The 21,547-nt window shown below is 43.8% G+C and overlaps 1 protein-coding gene across 3 annotated transcripts in view; it reads left to right on the top strand.

Moving 5' to 3' along the window:
• PTPRA (protein tyrosine phosphatase receptor type A) overlaps positions 1-21,547 on the top strand; it is a 149,458-nt gene that overhangs the window by 115,041 nt on the left and 12,870 nt on the right. For all 3 annotated transcript variants that reach the window (XM_004772902.3, XM_004772901.3, XM_013046047.1), the window contains 11 exons: positions 3,210-3,300; positions 4,444-4,520; positions 7,938-7,974; positions 11,975-12,072; positions 13,195-13,314; positions 14,029-14,195; positions 14,678-14,813; positions 15,512-15,661; positions 16,874-16,967; positions 17,274-17,350; positions 17,829-17,963. In XM_004772902.3, coding sequence (XP_004772959.1) covers positions 3,210-3,300; positions 4,444-4,520; positions 7,938-7,974; positions 11,975-12,072; positions 13,195-13,314; positions 14,029-14,195; positions 14,678-14,813; positions 15,512-15,661; positions 16,874-16,967; positions 17,274-17,350; positions 17,829-17,963 — 1,182 coding nt within the window. The remainder of the gene's footprint in view (positions 1-3,209; positions 3,301-4,443; positions 4,521-7,937; positions 7,975-11,974; positions 12,073-13,194; positions 13,315-14,028; positions 14,196-14,677; positions 14,814-15,511; positions 15,662-16,873; positions 16,968-17,273; positions 17,351-17,828; positions 17,964-21,547) is intronic.

Genomic DNA, 21,547 nt, shown 5'->3' with positions numbered 1-21,547 from the left:
TGGTCTCAAAATGGAGTGCTTCAGAGTAGTTGAAGTGAATGAACTTTGGCTACCTGTAACAGCCTGAGGGAATCTTCAGAATATAATGTTGGGCAAGAAAAAAAAGTCACCATTTGATTATGATTCCAAAAATAGACTGATAAAGAAATACATATATTGTTTGAGAATACAAAATGTATGGAATAGAGATAAAGCAAGGTGATGGTAACATGGAATTCTAAGTTGTGGGAGGGGAAAAAAAAGGATATGAAGAGAAAAGGCCCCAAGAGAACTTCTAAGTTAAGTTGTACAATGGATATCCTTTTTTAAAAAAAATGTAAAAATTGAAAAAGAATTTTTTTTAAAACTTGACATATTAAAAAAATAATAATTCATATATAGCCTTGTCCCTAGTAAAGGCTTAAGCAAGGAATGAAATGGTCTTTGATGCCTCCTAGTGTTTCTAGGGATTTTAACAATCTGGTAGCCTTCTGGGTCAGCTGCTTGTGCCTAGCTCTGTGAGCTAGGTTTTTCAGAGCAGAAACTAAAAGAGTAGGTAGGGTTCACCTTGTTTTCATCCTTGCCGTAGGCTGTTCAGTCTGACCCTTTGCATGTAACCCCAGGTTCTCTAGGGAGGCCCTTTGTTTTCTCTTGCCAACAACAGTGGCTCTTGTTGCTTCCTGACTTTCCTTTTAGGGGTTTCAGCCTGGCTGGAGACCCTAGTTTTTCTTCATAATGACTGTGGGGAGCTAGGAATGCTGATAGGAATTATGAGGTATGGTCATAGTCAAAACTGACCCCTGAGGACTATTTTCAAGAGTCTTGCTGTCACTCCTTCTGTTCTACATCATTTTAGACAAGGGTGTACATGGAAGAAAGCCTCTGGCTTAGTCATGAGGGCATTAAAAACTTGTATCTCATTCTTCCCTGTACCAGGGTAGAAACCTGTGGAAATCTAGCTAGTCTGGAAGAAGGCAAACCAAAGGTGAACTGGGAGGTTCCAGTCTTAAGTAACGTCTCTGTTCTATGTATTAGAGTCCAGCCCAGGAAACTCTCTTTTCCCCTTTATGTATCGGCAGCATAGGGTCCAAGGAATTGCTTTCTCAGTATAGTGACATGCAGAACTGGCAGCGTCTTAACTCTGAAAGGAAACTCTCTTGAGTAACTGAAGGCAGACAGACTGTGAGATCCGACTCCTGTTAGGGTCTTCCACTTTAATTTCTCCTACCATGATCTTGCTAGTTCCCAGGAAGTGTATTTGCTCCCTTCTTAAAGCTTTTGCATCTATCTGAAAAAATAAGTCACTTTTAGACTGGCTTTTCTTTTATTTAATATATTTTTTTGATTATCAAAGGTAGGCACCTGAGAGTTATCCTTTATTCCTGTCTCTTTCTCCAACCCACCTTCCCTTCATTCCAGCTTTAACTCCGGAATGTATGTCAGATGCATCTTTTCCTTATACCATCCTCCTTCCATGTTCCTATGCTCACCTTCCTCCTGGTCACTTTTCCACATAGCAGCCAGAGTGATTCTTTAACATGTAAACTGGATTGCAGTTGAAAAACCTTTAATGGTTTCCTCATGTACTTAAAATAAAATTCAGTCACTGTTCAGGGACCTACATGGACTTGTGTGATCCAACCTTGCCTGGCCCTTTTCGTCCTCTTCCTCTTGCCATCCCCACCACCCACATTGTCTATGTAATACATACTCTCACTGACCTTTCAGTTAACTCACACAGCCAGGCCTTCTCCTGCCTCTGGGTCATAGATGCTGGTCTCATTTCCTAGAATATTATTTTTCACACTCCTTTTTCCTCATAGAGACCTACCCTTAATCAAAATTTGGCTTAGGCTTAGGCTTTCTTATACTTCTACCTTAGGCTTTCTGATACTTTCTGTAATAGCATTCTGTTCTTTCCTTGTATTTTTCATGGTATGTAATTCATATGTTTGTTTGTTTAATGTCTTTCATTCACAAGTTTGTATTGTCCTTGAGAACAAGAACTGTGTATATGATTAATTCACCACTGTTTGCTCTGTATTTATCCTGGTGCCTAATAGGTACTAATCTATATCTATTGAAAAAAAACAAATGAAAAGTAATACATGAATCATAACTTACTTAACTGTTCCCCTACTGCTGAATACTAAGGTTGTTTTCAGTTTTGGAATCTTCCAAATGACAATAAAGTAAATAATGTGAACAAAGAGATTTTTATTTCTTTAGCCTAGATTCTCAAAAGCTGAGTTGCTAGGTCAAAGCATGGATAGTTTTAAGGTTCATAAAACATATTTCCAAATTACTTGTCAGAAAGGTTGTCTAGGTTGGAAGTTTGAACTATTTCCTTCCTTGCTTTTTAAATTTTGAATATATGGAACACATAAGAGGAAAGTCGTTCAAATAGTAAAGCTTAGCTTCCCACTTCTATAAAACCAATTTATTGAATGCTTGTTCTATGCTAGACTTGAGATTTTGGTAATTACTTCTTATGTGGCAGATATTAACCCAGTTTTAAAGATGAGAAAATGGGGTCCTAGAAAGTTAAACAGATTTTAAGTTCATACAGTCCAGACTATCTCATGTCAGACCACTTATTTTTATCCACACACTTCCCACTACTAGCTAATTTACATTTGCTCCAAAACTACTGCAGGTTCAATGTCAACTCACTCAAATCCTCTGCTTCCTAACTGCTGCGTCCATGTGAATGTCTTCCCACCCACCTGCCCATCCTTGCTTCCTTGCCCCGTGATACTCAAAGCTGGGCTGTCATTCCCTTCAGGTCCCTAGAGAGGGCCTAACTCAGCTGGCCATTCAGACCCCTCCTGTGTGGTTCACTCTGAGATGTTTCTCATCTTTACATGTTGGTTAACATGGCCATCCCTTCAGTTATGTCCCCATTCCTGTTTACAGGGGTGGTCCATTTTGACCCAGCATTAAAACAGGTCCCTAACCACACAGTAATCATATAAAGAGCATGCTGCGCTTACAGTAACAGGGCATTCTCCCCCCTGCGGATTCTTGGCGTTAAACTCTTAAGGAGCTTGCAGGCTGTTTAGAGGAGAGGTGCACTCTTCTGTGTTAGGCTGCAGGTGTTCACCTGAGCCCATCTTTGTCCCCCAAGTTAGGGTAGAAACTTGCTGTCAGATCGGGGGATGGTGCAGCATTTTGCACGTTTGGTGTTTAGCCCTGTTAGTAACTTCCTTTAATTTCTCTTAACCTTTTAGGCTCTCCCTGCTTGTCCTATCCAAGCCACCTGTGAAGCTGCCTCCAAGGAGGAAAACAAGGAAAAAAATCGATATGTAAACATCTTGCCTTGTGAGTGTTTGCAGAGTTTTCTGGCATATAATCTTAAACTACATCTCTAGCCAGATTTTTTTGAGGATGGGAAGAATCTTATGATTGATCATAGGAGGGTTGGTAATAAGTATGGTCGAGTCTTTGGGCGGGAAGAGCCTTTATGGTCCCCCAGAATGACCCAAGCGAGGGAGCTTGACCAGGTTTTTTGTATCAGGCCTAAAGTTTCTAGATCAAGAGGAGCAGTTTCACTGGGACCAGATAGGATGTGCAAGGTTGTTACGGTTTTTTGTAGTGCTTATGGCAAAGAAATCCTAATACAGAGTTCTCTTCATAATTCCTTCCCAGGGTTAGTCATTGCTAATTAGTTGATTTATAACCTTATAACATATATTTGTCTAAGCCAGTGGTCTGCAGAATGGGATATGCATAATCCAGTGGGATGTGACAGCAAAATGTTTGAATTTTGCTTTGTTTTTTTAATTGCCTTCTCAAGAAAAATTTATCCTTTAAAAAAATTTCTGGTGTATTTTTGGGTACATAATATATTAGAGACCACTCTCTGAGACATTTATAGAGACTCATGTCTTCTAATTCATATATGAGTATATGCATATTATGTATATTTTTAAAAAGCAATTAGTATTCTGATTACATTGCTTTGACTTTTTTCTTTTTTTTTTTTTTTTTTTTTTTTTTTTTTTTTTTTTTAAAGATTTTATTTATTTATTTGACAGAGAGAGATCACAAGTAGGCAGAGAGGCAGGCAGAGAGAGAGAGAGAGGAGGAAGCAGGCTCCCTGCTGAGCAGAGAGCTCGATGCGGGACTCGATCCCAGGACCCTGAGATCATGACCTGAGCCGAAGGCAGCGGCTTAACCCACTGAGCCACCCAGGCACCCGACTTTTTTCTTTTAACAGTGTATATTGGCAGTTCGCCTGTCAAGAAACAGAAATATTCATTTTCCTTTTTATTAACTCCTTATCGTTCCTTGTTGTGGGTACATCTTAATTTATTTAACTAGTCCCTGAATGATGGCTGAGATGTGTCCAAATTATTGCTCTTATAAACAGTGTTTCAGTGATATCTTAAGGCACATAGGCACAGATGTCTCAGCTGGCCTGGTTGTATCATTAACTGAAACATTAAATTTTTTTTTTCCTAGATGATCACTCTAGAGTCCATCTGACACCAGTTGAAGGAGTTCCAGATTCTGATTACATCAATGCTTCATTCATCAATGTAAGGAACTCAGGGTTTTCCTCATTATTACCTTGAATGACCATTGGCTACCATCTGCTGGCTCCTTTCCAGCTTCACATTAGAAGGAATATTTGTCATTTCAGGTTTTTCCTGAGGAGTCTAAATTTTTTAAGAGACCCAAAAAAAAAATGTTTGTTTTTTTTTTTAAGATTTTATTTATTTGACAGAGAAGGAGAGCATAAGCAGAGGAGCAGCAGGCAGAGGGAGAGGGAGGAGCAGGCTCCCTGCTGAACAAGGAGCCCAATGCAGGACTCAATTTTAGGACCCCAGGATCATGACCTGTGCTGAAGCCAGATGCTTAACCCACTGAGCCACCCAGGTGTCCAAGACCAAAAATATTTTTTTAAAGATCAGATAGTTTCATATGTATTCTTATGTTTACCCTGTTGTCATTCCAGAAGATTTCCCATAGAAATCTAAAGGTGTACTTTTCTGTAAGCGTCAGTGAGTCCTTTTTGAGCTTATTCAGATTAGTAAGAACAAAAGCAGATCTTACCATCTTGAGTAAAAGTAAGGGAGAAGAACAGGACAAGAATATCTGACACTAGGTAACTTTGATTAGTTATGTCTACTCTGAACCAAGGCCTGAGGGAAGAGCTAAAACTGGGAGATTTTTTTAATGGTGATTTAGCAATGTTTACAGAAATGGTCCAAGAGACTTGAGTATGTTCCATAGGCTGTGTGAGGAGCCAGTAAAGAAAGTTTGAAAAAGAGAGCACAAGTGAGCACAAGCTAACAAGGGCAAGCCTGACTACTGAAGTCGGGTGTTTGAAGAGGATACCCATAGAATTTGCACACCGTGTTCATAGTAGCATTAATCACAATACCCAAAAGGTGGAATCAACCCAAGTGCTCTTCAGTGGATGAATGGAGAAGTGAAATATTGTATATGCATACAGTAAAGTATTATTCAGTGTCAATAAAGAGCAAAAATTCTGATACATGTTATAACTTTAAAGATTTATGCTAAGTGACATAGGCAGGTTACAAAACAACTACACTGAGGTGTAATTCACATACCATAATTTTCACCCATTTAAAATTTACAACTCTTTGGTTTTTAGTGTATTCACAGATACATACAACCATCGCTGGTCCACTTTAGAATATTTTCATAATCTCAAAGATACTTGTGTCTCTTCCCTTTTTTTTTTTTTTTTTTTTTTGTTAAGGTTTTATTTATTTGAGAGGGAGGGAGGGAGCATAAGTGGGGGTAGGGGCAGAGGGAGAGGGGAGAGTAGACTACCTGCTGAGCGCAGAGCCTGCCACAGGGGCTCCATCTCAAAACTCTTAAGACCATGACCTGATCCAAAGTTAGATGCTTAACTGACTGAACCACCCAGGTGCCGCACATCTTACTTTTAAAAACGTTTTGTTCACACCAGTAAGAACCTTATTGTCCATTTATAGTTAATCCCCATTTCTACCCTTGGCAACACCTTACCAAGCCTTTCTTGCACAGAGAACTAAGATCAAATGGGAATCTTGAAGAGAAGTGGTACTCAGCACTGTGGCGTGGTAGCAGCAGGCAGGGGGGTGGAATGAGACCTATGGGTTGGAGACCACAAAGGTTCAAAAGCAAACCTGGCATTAGTTACAGGAGATGATGAAACAGATAGTGGCACAGTTGGCAAGTGGGTTTCCAACCTGGAGTCTTAAAAGGGACTAATTTCCTCACTCTAGATGTTGTAAGAGTAGGATCTTCAGGAATGTTTTTATTTTTAACAGATACAAATGTAGCTACCACCTAGAGCTAGCCAATGATTTGATTTTGAAAATCCAAAGACATCTCAGGAATCAGGGAGCCACATTTTATCTTTTCCTTGATCATAACACAAGGAAGAGCAGTAGATTTGCCTCATTCTAGCTATACCTTATTGGTTAAGCAGTGCTGCCATATCACAATGTCAGCATGCATTCATAGGGACATATGGCACAGTGTTGGATGGGACAGAAGCACTTTGGGGCTGGGTCTGCCAGCAGGGCTGTTAAGCTGCTCATGGCCCACATGCTCCTGTGAGAAATTAGTGCCTTCTTGTGGAGCAGGGATATGACTTGGCTTAACACATTCCCAAGAGCTTCTCAGTTATTTGTTTCTTTTTTTTTTTTTTTTTTTTAAGATTTTATTTATTTGAGAGACCACAAGTAGACAGAGAGGCAGGCAGAGAGAGAGAGGGGGAAGCAGGCTCCCCGCTGAGCAGAGAGCCCGATGCGGGGCTCGATCCCAGGACCCTGGGATCATGACCTGAGCTGAAGGCAGAGGCTTTAACCCACTGAGCCACCCAGACGCCCCGAGCTTCTCAGTTTTAATGACAAGTTTAGCTATTAACAAATTAAGCCTTTCTCAGTTTCTGTCTTCTAATGATTAAAAATACTTGTAGAAACTTAAATTCCCCTTCTCCAGAAAAATTTTAACAAGCTTCTTATTACTGGCTTTAAATATGTCCATCACTCGGGGTCTGAAGCTGCTTTCTCCTTCTGTGCTAGCAAGCAGCCCTGTCTTTCTCTCTTTTGAACTACAATAGGACATGGCTTCTCAGACTCAGGCCCCTTCCTTTATTCTGCCACTGCCTTGCAGACTTATATTTCACGCCATCATCTTGGTGTGACATGGTGTCCCATTTGTGAAGCTGCCTCCTCCCTCATTGCCCATCTTATGGCTGTCTTCAACAGGTTATTTATAATTCTTCAGTCAGAGGATTTTTCACTTACCTAGGACTTTTCAAGTGAACACTATATTTAAAAATGTTGAAAAGTTGTATCACTAAAACAGTAAAAACTGGAAAAAAAAGATACTGCCAGTAGTTAGTTTTTCCAAGGCTCCGTATCTATTCAGTGACATTACCAGGCCCCTTTGCTTCTTGTCTTCTACTACCTGTAACGGGGAACCCAGTTGTCTAACACTAGGAACTATTCCACATACCCAAAGGCTCTTCCCCAAAGGTTTTTGGACTTGGGTAAAGGATTATCAAGTAAATAACTCCTTAAAAGAAAAGAAAAGAACCCCTTTTCCTTCCTGATGTGGGCCCAGCTTCATCCATGGAACCACCACACATGCTTCTGCCTTGGAGGGTTAGCACTGACACCTAGACTCTCAGCTGCGAAGAAGGTATCAGGAACAGTGTCTAGCCTAGGTGTTGGTATTTGGATGTTCTTACACCAGTGTTCATTAATAATTCACTTTGAGAAGACTACCTAGACCATGTGATCTTTGTAATCTTTGATTCCTGGTATCCAAAGCTAATCCTTCCGAAATTTCTAGAATGGAAATCTTGTTAATTGCCTGGACCTTTTCACAAGGGAGGCTTTGTTAACTGGGAGGTGAAAGTTCATTCCTATCCATTTTTGGTTCTCATTTTCTTTTTATCCCTCACCTCTCCCCCACCCTACCCTCAGGGCTACCAAGAAAAGAACAAATTCATTGCTGCACAAGGTAAAGTAATGATCATTTTCTACTTTCAGGCTCAACCATTAGTTCATTAGTGGGTTTTCTTTTCTTTCTTTCTTTCTTTTTTTTTTTTTTGGTGCAGATACTAAATAGATTAATCAGAATGCTGTAATTTTTCTGTAATCACTATCATCTGAAAGAAATAAAATCTGCCTTGCACATTTATAACTAAGGGCCTTCATCTTGATGACAGTATCCAGGGATCCTGTTAAAGAAGTTCTTTTGTGTATGTGCATAAAAAAGACTGGAGAAGGCTACACACGCGCGCGCGCATACACACACACTTTCTCTCTCTCTCTAATGAGGTCCTCTGTCTTAGGGCCTGATGGGAACCTTAGGTGCAAGCCAGGCTTCTCAAGAGTTTGAATTTGGATTCAGTCTCCCCAGAGGGTTGGCCACCTCACAGGGTCCAGGCTGGCTCATCTCCTCCCCCTGTTGTTGGGCCTCAGCTCCTCTGTTATTTACAGAAAAGTGGTCTAGGAACTCTCAGAGCAGGGACTTAGTGCCATTAGGTTAGATGTGCTCTGCACACATTTCCATAGCCTCAAGTTTTAGTAAGTGTCCTCCATTTTGGGATCCTAGTAAAAATATCATGTTGTTTGCTGCACTGCGAAATAATTGATGTTATTATGGTCCAGCAGAGCCCATTTATTTAGCCATTCAGCAAATGTAAATTATTGGCCATCTGTTATGTGCCAGGCACTGGCCTAGTTGATAGGGATATGTACAGGAATAAAACAGGAGATGATCCATGTCTTTTTGGGGCCCTTAGTTGGTAGAGGACAGTTTACACCAAAATTAACAGAAGTTCTGGTTAAGTGACTGTGGTGTGCTCTTCAATACAATAACCACTAGCCAACTGGGGCTATTTAAAATTAGAATTTTTAATTAACTAAAATTAGATAAAATTTATAATTTGGTTTCTCAATCATACTAGTCACATTTTAAGGCTTAATAGCTACATGTGGCTAGAGACCACCATATTAGTGCAGATATGGAACATTTTCATCATTGCAGAAAGTTCTTTTGGGACGAGAACCATGGTAGAGATAAAACAGAGACAGAAGTAAAATAAGGTGGCTAAGAAAAACCTTAGCTCCCTCTTGCCCTTACAGTCTTCCACTGGGGCCTGGCCATTGCCTAACCAGGCCCTGCTTTTCTTACCCTCTGACCTTAAGTCAGGTCTGCCCTCTGAAGCCCAGCTTAGCTGCCACCTGCTCAGTGATCATTCTAGCACGAGTAGCCAATGTGCAATCTCTTCCTCTCTTTATTTGCCATGGGACCTTGTTGATGCTAAAATATTTGTTGAAGTAAAGTCACCTATGATTTTCTGATAGATCTTTTCTCACACACCCCTTCCTCTTGAGCCTCTCCACAGTACTTCATGCTCCTTGAAATTCTCTGTTATTTCCTGACATTCAGTGTTGGTTTTTCTCAGTTTTCTAAATATTTCTTCTCTGGCTTTTATTCTTCCTTCTGCCTCTAAAATACAGTTTCTCCCCAAATCTGTGGATGACTATTTCCTTGAAACTCCACTCTTGTCTTTCATGGCACCATTTCTTAGTTCTGCTTCTCCATCTGCTCGTCCTTAGTCTTCATCCCAGGCGTTTGCTTTCTGAACTTGAATAATGCTAAAAATCTCCAACATTCTCTTTTTGACCCCTTCTTTTCTTCTTCTCCTCTGTATTCTCTTTGAGAGACCTCATCTAATACCCACCTCTGTTTGTCTGGCTGCTGACTCTCTTGAATTTCTGAGCTATTTTTCCTTCCTTCCTTTTTTTCTTTTTTTAAATTTTATTTATTTGAGAGGAGCACAAGAAGGGGATTGGGGCAGAGGGGGAGAGAGAAGCAGATTCCCCACTGAACAGGGTGCCCGATGTGGGACTCAATCCCAGGACCTGAGATCATGACCTGAGCCAAAGGCAAATGCTTAACTGACTGAGTGAGCCAGGCACCTCTTCAAACAACTTTTCTAACTCACCACCTGGATACCTCCACAGACTCTTCAACATCAAAAACTAAAATATGCCTTAGGGCATTGGCTGGATCAGTCAGTAGAACATGAGACTGTTGGTCTTGGGTTTGAAGGTTTGAGCCCCATGTTGGGTGTAGAGATTACTTCAAAACAAAACAAAACAAAATCAGTCTTCTTCAGCCCCCACAACTGCTTTTTTCCTGTATTCTCTAGCTATCACCATGAATGGAAGGCTGTTCATCTAATCAACCAAACCAGATTTGGGATCATCCAGATTTCCTGCCTGTTCTTTGCTCTGAATATGAGTGGTTCTCTTATTTCTTTCTCCAAAATCCGTCTTCTCTGAAACTGCCTTATCCCCATCTTTTTTTCCAGCTCTGTTGTAGTAACCTACTAATTGACCCTTAGGTCCCAACCTTGCTCCTTGCATTTCTTCCACCAGGATGGCCTTTACTGATGCAAAGTTCTTGTTAGGACTTGTGGATATCCTACAACAAATTTCTATTATTTATACAACAAACCTTCCTTAGCCTGGCCTCTACCCCTTTAGATTCTGTTACCTGTTTTTCCTCCTCCATCTTCTACCACTCCATGTGCCCTATACTATAACCTCATTGAACTCCTTACAGTCCCTGGACACCTCGTGTTTTTTCTTGCTGCTGTCCCCAGCACTTCTGCGTGGAGCATTTCTTCTCCCTATATCCCCTTTCTAAATTCCTTTCCGCCTCATCTACCCCAGCATATGGCTTAAATGTCACCATCTCCAAGAGATTTTTCCTGACCTTGCTAGGTAGTAGAACAACTCTACCTCTGTTCATCTTGTTGGCATATGTCCACCCTGTCATTATTTGTTTTTCTTATTACTATTTTTTTTTATTCTTACCAAAGGGAATACAAAGTTTAAGAAAGTCAGAAGGGTATTACAAAGCATATAAAAACAAAGTTCTCCCCCATTTCCTCTTCACTTTTTTACCCAATGCAACCATTTTTATCTCTTGATGACTTCTTATGACAGATGATAATTTATTTAATCATCTTACAGACTGTCTTATACTCAGTCATACATGCATACACATGTCCCTTTCCCCCATTTTCCCAGAAGAGTTAAATCACAATTTAGAGCTAAGATAATATTTCTTATACTGTTATTATTATTATTATACTAATATTATATACAACTGAAGTATTACATGATGTTTTATACAGTTTTTGGTTTTCCTTTTTTCCAAATGAATACTTACCTTCTTTATCCTGTTTACTTAGTTTTTTATATACCTAGCACTGAGTTTTTCCCCCCAGACTCTCCACTAGAAATATTTATTTCCTCTCAGTACCTTCAGAAACATGAGGCTTAATTTTTAAAATTTTTTTAATCTTACGATTCTTCTAGAACCTTATTTCTTCAGTTCCATTCTGGATTGGTTGCCCTCTATCCTCTGTCATCTTGAGCCTTTCCTTCACCAACACCCAGGGAATTCCATTAGCCTCTATCCTGTTAGATCCCATTTCTTTCTCTTTGTTTGCACTCTCATTTTGTTTAGAAATCTCCCAGCAGCATTTTGGAAAAGACTGTATGGCAGTAAATTTTAAATTCTAGCCTGAGCAAGCCACCTAGCATTTCTGTGGCTAACAACACCTACCTTAGAGCATGATAGGAAGGAGTAAATGAGATATAAAGCACTTAGCTCATTGGCTGACCAAAAACATAGGTATTTAGTGAGCAGTTAGGATTTCTAATCCTCATCTATAATATCCTTGAGAGGCATTATTTGTGTTCTCTTTACATTTTCACAGCCTCCCAGCCCCCTTCATTTCCTGGTAAAGTGCTTGACACATACAGGGTGGATGGGAAATGTTCACTTAGTAGGTGGATGAATAGATGGATTGGATATTTAGCTGAGAACATGTGGACATAGGCTTCCAAAAGTCAGGAATGAATGTTCCCAATTTCCCAGCAGATTTCTTCCCCTTGGTGTGTGCTCTCCTCATCTTTGCTATTGACTACTTTAGGACCAAAAGAAGAAACAGTGAATGATTTTTGGAGGATGATCTGGGAACAAAACACAGCCACCATTGTCATGGTGACCAACCTGAAGGAGAGAAAGGAGGTGAGTGAAGAAATTAGATAGGCATGACCAGCAGAGGAACTCCTGTTTGAGCCTGGGGTGTCCCTCTTTTGTGCTTCCTTTGTGGCTTCTGTGCCAGTCATCCAGACAGAACCCAGACCAGTGCACTTCCTAGACTTTCTTTGGGCCTGGAGGTCTCAGATGAACCTCAGGGGTGCGCCGAGGGCACCTTCCCCATGCCTGATAGTCAGGCAACTCACTGTGGTTTCAAAATAACCTAGAAGAAAGACTTGGGCCATTTGCCAAGGAAAAGCTACAGAGGAGCTTTTTTCCCTGGGCCTCTCCAATCCCTCATTCTCGTGGTTTCCTGTACCTCCTCGGAGTCAGCAGAGGGAGCTGTATAAACTGAGACCCTGTGGGGTGCAAGGGGGAATCTGAGGCCCTGGCCTGATCTTTGTGCAAGCAGCTTTCTGACTGGTCCTTTTCTTTTCTTTCGTGCTCTGGCCACCAAGTTTGTGCCTGGCCAGCCCTATCACTGTGTCACGGCCAGAACCAGTCTTGAGCTCTGGATCAAGCTCCAGAGAAGAACCCCCATTCATGACAGTCTTTTTTCCAAATGGCCCTTAAGTTCCCTTGATGCCCACCGTGGGGTGTTGGATATGTTGATCAGCAGTTCTGCAGTGCTTAGAAGGGATAGTACTAGGGCTGTGCTATAGGTTCATTTCCTCCTACCTGACCTCTTACTCTCAGGAGCTGTTCGGGTCCCAGAGAAGGCATCATCCCGCCTTGGTAAGCCCCTCAGCAGGTTGCTAGTTCCAGGGGAACAGACAGGCCTGTCCCTAGATCATAACCTGGGTATTGTGGAAGGGCATATTTTGTAGTAAAATAATGCCCATTTTGACCTGAACTAAGGGAACAGGAGTGGGAAAGAAGGAGTATAGGGCTGGGGCTATGTAAAGGTTAAGAGATACTGCTGAACAGGATGGAAGCTGAGAAACTTGAAAAAAGAACAGTAAAATAAGTCTGCAGGGACCAAGGTGAGAGAAGAGGCCTTCTCTGGGGACTTCTACCTGGGCTTTTGTGGTCCTTTCCTTCAGGTTCTACATGTCTGCTGGGGGCGGGAGGTCTGAGGTCATCAGGGGATGCATGTCTGTTCCTTTCCAGTGTAAGTGTGCCCAGTACTGGCCAGACCAAGGCTGCTGGACCTACGGGAATATTCGTGTGTCAGTGGAGGATGTGACTGTCCTGGTGGACTATACAGTGCGGAAGTTCTGCATTCAGCAGGTACTGTCTCCTGCCTCCTTTCTCTGCTAACTACTGGGAAGGTCAAACAGACTGGGTTACCCCTCTCTTACTCAGGTCAGGAATCACTGAGTGTGGGGTCTGTTTGGGCTCTGAAACCAGACATCTGGGCTCTTAGGGAATTCTGTCAAAGCCAAGGGAGGAGCATTTTCATGACCGGGAGAAAAACGTGTTATTGAAATAGTGTTTCATCATTGTAGTTATGAACCAAGTGTCTCTCAGATGTGGTATAATCTTCTGGCTACTCACCTTCTCTTACTCCGAAGGATCTTGACATCAGGGATGTGGTGGCCCCTGCTCTTGGTCCTCCTTGAGTGACCCTGGAAGCTTGAGCAAAGTTTGCCTTTAGCTAAGGGGCACAGTAGTGCTGTGAAAAGAGGGCTTACCAAGAGTCAGGAGACCTGCATTTTAGTTCTGACATTGCTGTTAATTAGTTCTGAGACCTTGACAGGGTCACTTCTCTGAGTTTCACGTTTCACATCTGTCAGCTGAGAATAATTGTGAGAGCCCTGCCTTACCCCATGGGGTTCCTGGGAAGAGATCCTTTCTCCATAGTTAACTATTCTTTGGATAGACTCTCACTTTCCCATTGTCACTGACAACCACAGCTGGCCCTGGCTTTTAAGCTTCCCTACCCCTGGCACTGCCCTGCCCCAGGTTATCAGGGCCCACACACAGGATCTCCTCACTCCACAGGTGGGCGACGTGACCAACAGGAAGCCACAGCGCCTCATCACTCAGTTCCACTTTACCAGCTGGCCAGACTTTGGGGTGCCTTTCACCCCTATTGGAATGCTCAAGTTTCTCAAGAAGGTGAAAGCCTGTAACCCTCAGTATGCAGGGGCCATCGTGGTCCACTGCAGGTCAGTGTGGCTGACCCTTGGCTTCCCGCTTATACCATATTCTGTGCCCGTGGTCAGAGCAAAGGAAAACACGGGGGCCCTGGCTGATGAGAGGAGGCTGACACAGAACAGATAAGCTGTTAGGGTCCTGGGGCAGCAGCCAGACTCAAGTTTTGGTGCTGGGATAGACCATATGAGGAAAGAGGGAAGGGCAGTCCTCCAAGACTGGGGGTGGGGAGACCACTGCTATGAAGCCAGAAAGCTAGATTGAGTGTGTTTTGTGTGCTTGGTGCTTTCACACCTTTCTAAGTGTCAGGATTCCCTGGTCCTGATAACCAAAGGTATAGTGGGGTTGTTGGCTCCATCAGTCTTCCAGCTATTCCGCATTCAGAATTAGAATGAATTGGCCTGAAGAAAGAGTCCTGGCCTCTGCTACCCCCTCCCTGTATGCTTCCACAAGGCATGCTGGCCATCCTAGTAACATCCCTGCTCTCTGGCTGCAGTGCGGGTGTAGGGCGTACAGGTACCTTTGTTGTCATTGATGCCATGCTGGACATGATGCATACAGAGCGGAAAGTGGACGTCTATGGCTTTGTGAGCCGGATCCGGGCCCAGCGCTGCCAGATGGTGCAAACAGACGTGAGTGATTTGTGGGTAAGGTGGGCAGAGGGCATTCCAGGACCAAAACACCTACTAGCATCATGGATTACTCAGCCTCCTGGGTTATTGTAAATGATCATCATGCAATGTGATGAAGGACCCTTATAAACTATGTCTTAAAGGAGACATGGAGCACGGGGGAGTCGGAAAGGCATGTGTCATATGCACTAGACTCTGTGGATGAGGAACAGGTCCTACAAGCACGCATGCAGGCAGCTGAGAGAACCAGTGCCCACAGAATTGTGACTCAGCTTAGCCATGTCCAGGAGCAGCAGTAGGATCAGCTCGGTGGTTGGTACATGGGGTTCAAAGGGCACAGCACTGGGAGGGAGGCTGGCCCAGGTTTCGTATGTCACCAGGCTCTGACAGCCCTTCAGACTGTTCAGTCTGTGCTGTCAGAATGAGCAGGAGTTGGGTTTGTCCTTCCCTCTAGTCTTGCACTCTAGGAGGCTGCCAGAGTAGGACCCTCCCTCCCAAGTTAAGCACACACCCCTCAACCCAGGGTTTCGTGCATTTGAAGTCCTGCCTCCACTGAACCAGAAAACGAGTGAATAATTTTATACCTGCTAGGGTCAAAGGAGAAGTGGACTTGAGTGATTTGGGGGTGGGAGGCGGTCATCTGGCACCACAGAGACATGTTGTGTATAACTGGCAACTTGGGCATCATGGCATTTCAGATGCAGTATGTTTTCATATACCAAGCCCTTCTGGAGCATTATCTCTATGGAGATACAGAACTAGAGGTGACCTCTCTAGAAACACATCTGCAGAAAATTTACAACAAAATTCCAGGGACCAGCAACAATGGATTAGAGGAGGAATTTAAGGTGAGTTGGAGCTGAACTCCCTCTTTCAGACTGAAGGATCTATGTGCTCTGGGGAATATGGAATGCCTGGCTTTTAGAGATTTAGCAACAAATGGGGAATCCCCTTGTAAGATATGTATGTGGTTAAAGCAGTGGGTTTCTTTTCTTTTATTCATAGCTTAGTAATTTTCAACCCGTCCTGCATGTTAGAATCACTTGGGTTTTGTTAGGAGGAAAGAAGAAAAAACAAAACAAAACAATCTGGCAGTGGTATTTTGTTTAAGTCCCCCAGCCCACTTCCCCCTGCCAACAGGCATATTATTGTATGTATTATAGTGTACAGCAGCAGTAGACCTTTTGTGTAAGGACCAGACAGTGGAAATTTTAGGCTTTACAGGCAGTATAGTCTGTCTCTTTTGCAACTGCTCAACACTGTTGCTATAGCACCAGGGCAGCCAGAGTTGCTACATAAACAGGTGAGCCTGGCTGTGTTTCCATGACTGTGTTTTTTTATAGGTAGCAGGCCAGATATGGCCCATGGACCATAGGTTGTTGACCTCTGCTGTCAACCATTAGATAGTGGTTCTCAGCACACTGAAGAGTATGTCACACTCATGTCAACATAACTGTTCCCAGAAGAAGAGATTCTGAGTTGCAGTGGGAAGGATCACATCCCTTAAAGTAGTTCTTCTCTAACTAGAATGTGCACACAGATTACTGTAGGATCCCGTTAAGATGCAGGTTCTGATTTGCCAGGGAGAAAGGGAGTTAGGGCCTGAGATTCTGCATTTCTAATGCCATGAGACTGTTGCTGGTTCATGGGCTACACTTTAAGTAGCAAGGATCAAGAAGGAACCTCAGAATCAGGAGAAGGGAGCATGTGCATTTGAATAAGGTTTTCGAATGAGTCTGAGACAGCCTCTGGAGTGGAGGCAGGCTCACGCCCTCTTATGAAGCCAGGATCCTTACTCCAGGATCATCAAGTTCTAGCTCCAGGGAGTCCCAGAAGGGTCCACAAGGAGTCCGCAAGGCAGTGTTTCCCAAACACTCTTGGCTTGTTCGCTGAATTTGTGATAGAAGAAATGGTGTTCCAGAAAGAACATGTGGAAGTGGAGGTCAGGGCTCCAAGGAGGAGCAGTTTGCAGCCGGAGTAGCCTGAAGAAGCAGGTCTGACAGGCATCATCTTGCCAAGTTACAGAGATGAGGAATGTTTCCCCTTCCTTCCCAAATTAGAAGTTAACTTCAATCAAAATCCAGAATGACAAGATGCGGACTGGAAACCTTCCAGCCAACATGAAGAAGAACCGAGTTCTACAGATCATTCCATGTAAGAGTCCTCTCTCCACTCCAAAGTCTTAGTGCCCCATCCCTCCTTCCACTTCTCAGCTTGGAGACCAGAATTAGAGTATTGCCTCTTTTTGCTCTTAGATTTTTAGTGGCTTCTGGAAATTTAAAAGAACAAAACAAAAAAAACATGAAGGCCAAAAGGTTTCTCCCTCCTGGCCTGGGTACTGGCATATTATTGCCCAGCTGGGATTATACCTCCCCAGGGCCTGGGTGGGAGGGAAAGATTGAAAGAGAGGTAGGAGAGGGCAGGTGCCATCGGGGAGCCACAGCTTCTGTCCTTCTGCAGATGAATTCAACAGAGTGATCATTCCAGTTAAGAGGGGTGAGGAGAACACGGACTACGTGAATGCATCCTTCATTGATGTAAGTGGTGGCTGTGTCCCAGAGCTCCCCACCCTCCATGGAAATCTGGCTGGGCCTTGCAGTGCCATCCTCCCAGTGCTTGGGAGGATTGTGCTTTTGTCAGTCATGAAATGTAGAACCAATACCTAGCCTGCACACTAGGTGTGTCAGGCTCCTGAGAGCAGAAAGTGGTGAAGCAAACGGGGCAGACACCACAGTAATAACTGGAGGAAAAAGTTCATAGCACAGACCACAGCCAAGGACTGAAAGCCTCTGCTTTTTCCCATTCTTGTTCTCTTCATCCTAGCTCCAGCCCCCCTTTCCCTCACCCTCATAGGAGGAGACCAGCATTTCAGACAAAGGTTTGGTCCTTAGCCAAAGGGGAGTTCTGCCTGGGATGAGTTTGCCTCCAAGCAGCCCCGTCCCATTTTAGTGGCCTTCTTCGCTAGCCCTTCCCTATTAAGCCACCTTACTCCTACCATGGACCTGGTCTGTATAGGGCTACCGGCAGAAGGACTCCTACATCGCCAGCCAGGGTCCTCTTCTCCACACCATTGAGGACTTCTGGCGAATGATCTGGGAGTGGAAATCCTGCTCTATCGTGATGCTAACAGAACTGGAGGAGAGAGGCCAGGTGAGTTCAATGACGTCCTGGGCTGTGGGAGACAGAGAGCACAGGAATAGGGGTGGAGGGGAGCTGTGTTTGGCTTAAACTGTCCAAAAAGCCATATCCAGGCAGTTGATCTGAGCTATCATGAGCTTCTCTCAGTATTGGAAGAGCAGTGTGGTCTGCGACCCCATACAGTTCCTGCCTCTTAACTTCTCTCCTAAATATGGTTGCCTGCAGCCTAGCTTTGTGCTAGCCTCCTCCTCTCACCCCCAGACAGGGCAGAGCTAGTGAATGAGGGATACAGCGCCAGACCAAGGATCTGATGTGGAACTTCTGAGTGTCTGTAAAAAGAAGTTGCCTTCCAGGCCAGAAGAATGAACTAGAGAACTGTGGGAAGATGATTTGCCTCTTTGCAGACTACAGAAAAACAGTAGAACCTGAGAAATAATAGAAATAATAGAAGAAATGCAAAAGTTGACATTAATAATAGAAATAATAGAAGAAATATATAAGCTGACATTCAATAACAAGGAAATCTTTTAAAGAAAACATCCTCAGGGCATCTGGGTGCCTCAGTGGGTTAAGCCTCTGCCTTCTGCTCAGGTCATGGTCTCAGGATCCTGGGATCGAGCCCCACATCGGGCTCTCTGCTCAGCAGGGAGCTTCCCTCTGCTCAGCAGCTCTCTTCCCCCCCTCCCTCTGCCTGCCTCTCTGCCTACTTGTGATCTCTGTCTTTCTGTCAAATAAATAAATAAAATCTTTAAAAAAAACAAAAAAAAGCTAACTCTTGAAAAGAAAACATCCTCAAATCAGTTTAAAAGTAGAATTGAATGGTAACTCAGAATGTAACAGACCTTAGAGGCCCCCTTGGGTCATCCCCCCTCCCCCACCCCCCAGTGTGGGGGATCTGCTGTTCCCGAGTCATAGTCACAGAGCCTCTACTGAGCACTTTCCATCTCAGGGGTCACTCTTTCTCTGCCTGCCTCCTGCCCACCCCCCCTCGCTGATGCTAGGTATCCCAGTCTGTGTTCACACAGTGTTTATGATCGCCCAGTGCAGTAAACGGGCACTTCATTGTGCCTGGTGTGTGACTTAACAGAGATCAGAATTGAGAGAAGGAGCCTGGAGAAACCAGCAAGGGCCTGGTGATAAAGGTCTTTCTGAGCTGTAGTGAAGGGTTTGGACTTTACAGAGCAGTTTCAGAGCCTTTGACAATATCAGCTCTGTGTTTTTTTGAAAGTCCCTCTCGCTCAGTGAGGAGGGCAGATGAAAAATGAGCACAGCACAAGGAGAAAGAAGGCTATGACGGTACTGCTGATGGCCGGGACTTAGTACAGATGGTGACAAAGGGTCTGTCCCAAAAGATAGTGAAAGCAGGGTGAAGAATTAAGGATGGCACCCACTTAGGACTCGCTGAATTTACAACCAGATAAAAAAATGACTAAGTATATTTTATGCTAGTTGTTATTAGCTACACCTTCCCCATTCTGTACTTGCACAGTTTGTTTATTTTAACTTTGATACAGCTTTATTCATATTTGCACACTCTGATATTCTGTATGTCAGGATTTTTTTTTTCCAGTTTTAATCACTTAACTCATGAGCTATTCCTTCCAGATTTCTCTCATGTCCCTCATCAACAGACATACTTCAGAGGTCTTCATCTGTCATTGATAACAGTACTGATGAGGTGAAAGGTTTGGGGCACAGTTCCTGGCTCTGCAGTTGGGCAATGAGCTACTACGTTATCAGGAGCTGGGTGTGTGTTTCCTGGCCCTCTCTAATAAGCCAGGATGGAAGGTACAGAGGAGCCTTGGACCTGCATTATCCCCACACTGCCCATCTCCAAGATCTGTGACACGCAAGCCCATATTGCAGGGAGAAGCACTGGGATAACAAGCACAAGTATCATCTCTCAACCCACTGTCCCGCAATAAAATGTGGCCACTGAATACGTCAGACTTCAGCCCTTCCATCCTTGAAGGAAACCTAGTGAGAGTTAAGGATGGAGATGGGGAAAAGAGCCACGTGCATACAGTCTCCCACGCCCTGATGAAGCCTGCAGTCCCCTCTACCTACCACTCTGCCTTATTTCCTCTCTGCGGGGCCTGTGAAATAGGCAGCAGCTCTTGCCCTTAGAAGCTTCTGAAATGAATCAGAACAGGACATTAATGACATTCTCTATAAGGCCTCACTGCCCCCTAAGACAGGATTTCCCTTCCTGTTCCATCTCCCATTTGTCTTATCAAGTATAGCCTCCAGAGATACTAACAGGAACCTAAAGGATCCAGTGAAAGCTATCTACATTTACACAACATGACACCACTACTCCCTACACCTGGTTTTAAAGTCCCAAGGAAAATGTCTTAATCCTAAATTGTCAATTTTATATACATTAAAATCCCGAAAGAATTAAAACTTAAAATCCTCTTTTCTCCCTGTTTCTTTCCCCCACCTCCTTCCTGCTCCATCTTAACCAGAGGGGTCCACCAACATGCTTGGTAAGGCCTGTTCCCGCAATAGCTTAGGTTGGACCATTCATCTGAGTGGGCAGAGCAGTTCTAGCAGTTTCTGCATGGGGTCAGCCCCACCCAGTGTTGTGTTCCACTTATCCAGAATCAGTAGAAAGAGATTGCATCAGATGCCTGTCACAAAGCTCTGTGTCCTTATCACTGTTGTCAGCCTCGGGATTGTGAAAGACACTAGGTGCTATCTAGGAGGAGGAGGGTAAAGGCAGCAGGAGCAAAGACACAAAAGCTTCTCTTGCAGCTTCTTTAGGATATCGTTATCTAGAATCTGTAACTTGAAAACATAAATCTGAGGTTAAAGTCCCATTCCCAAGTATTCTGCTACTGGATTGAGCACTTATTCCCATCTCCCACCCTGAGCTACTGAGGATTTTAACACCTGGCTTATTGCCCCTTGGCAGCCCCTATGCCTGCCTCTGCTCTTGAAGGGTTAAGTATCCATCGAGGTGGTCTTTCAGTCTCTTGGCTATCTCAGCTACCCACTCAAATCAAGTCATTGCCCATATCTGTGCTGCCTTTGGGCTCTCAGCACCAGGCACCCTGCATCCTGCCCTGCTTTACCATCTGGCAAGTATCCACCTCACTACTTCCCATCTCTTACTCCATAGTTTTTATCTTCACCAGGTCTCTAGCTGTGCCCAGGGTCCAAGGGCTCAAGAGCTCCAGGGCTCCCAAACAGGCCCAGTTCAGCCACTTCCCACTGACAATACAAAGGCAGAGAGCCCAGCAGAGGTGAAACAAGAGAGGAATTTATTTCAGTGAGGCCAGCACTGAGTCCAAGACAGTGGACTAACATCTCAGAGACTGTGTCCAAAGTGCAGAAAATAGTTCTAGGTTCATTTAAGGAAGTTGTGGGATAAAGGTCAGTGGGTACACACAGATGGGCAGAACGGTCAGGTTGATCACTGTCTTGGGGTCAGTCCAGTCATGTGGAGTCTTTCTGAGGCCAGGGCAGTCATCATTGCTTGAGGGTTCCCATCCCTAGATGCTTTGCCAGCCAGGTCTTTTGCCTGAATTAAGAGAGAAGCTGGAGAGAAAAACTTAATCAGAAAATATAGACTGAGGTGAAAGTGGAGGTGG

Source organism: Mustela putorius, unplaced genomic scaffold (genome assembly GCF_011764305.1).
Source record: "Mustela putorius furo isolate JIRA1106 unplaced genomic scaffold, ASM1176430v1.1 tig00000874_pilon_pilon_pilon, whole genome shotgun sequence".
Taxonomy (NCBI): domain Eukaryota; kingdom Metazoa; phylum Chordata; class Mammalia; order Carnivora; family Mustelidae; genus Mustela; species Mustela putorius.
The sequence above is the reverse complement of the archived record's forward strand: the minus strand, read 5'-3'. Positions and strand labels throughout refer to the sequence as shown.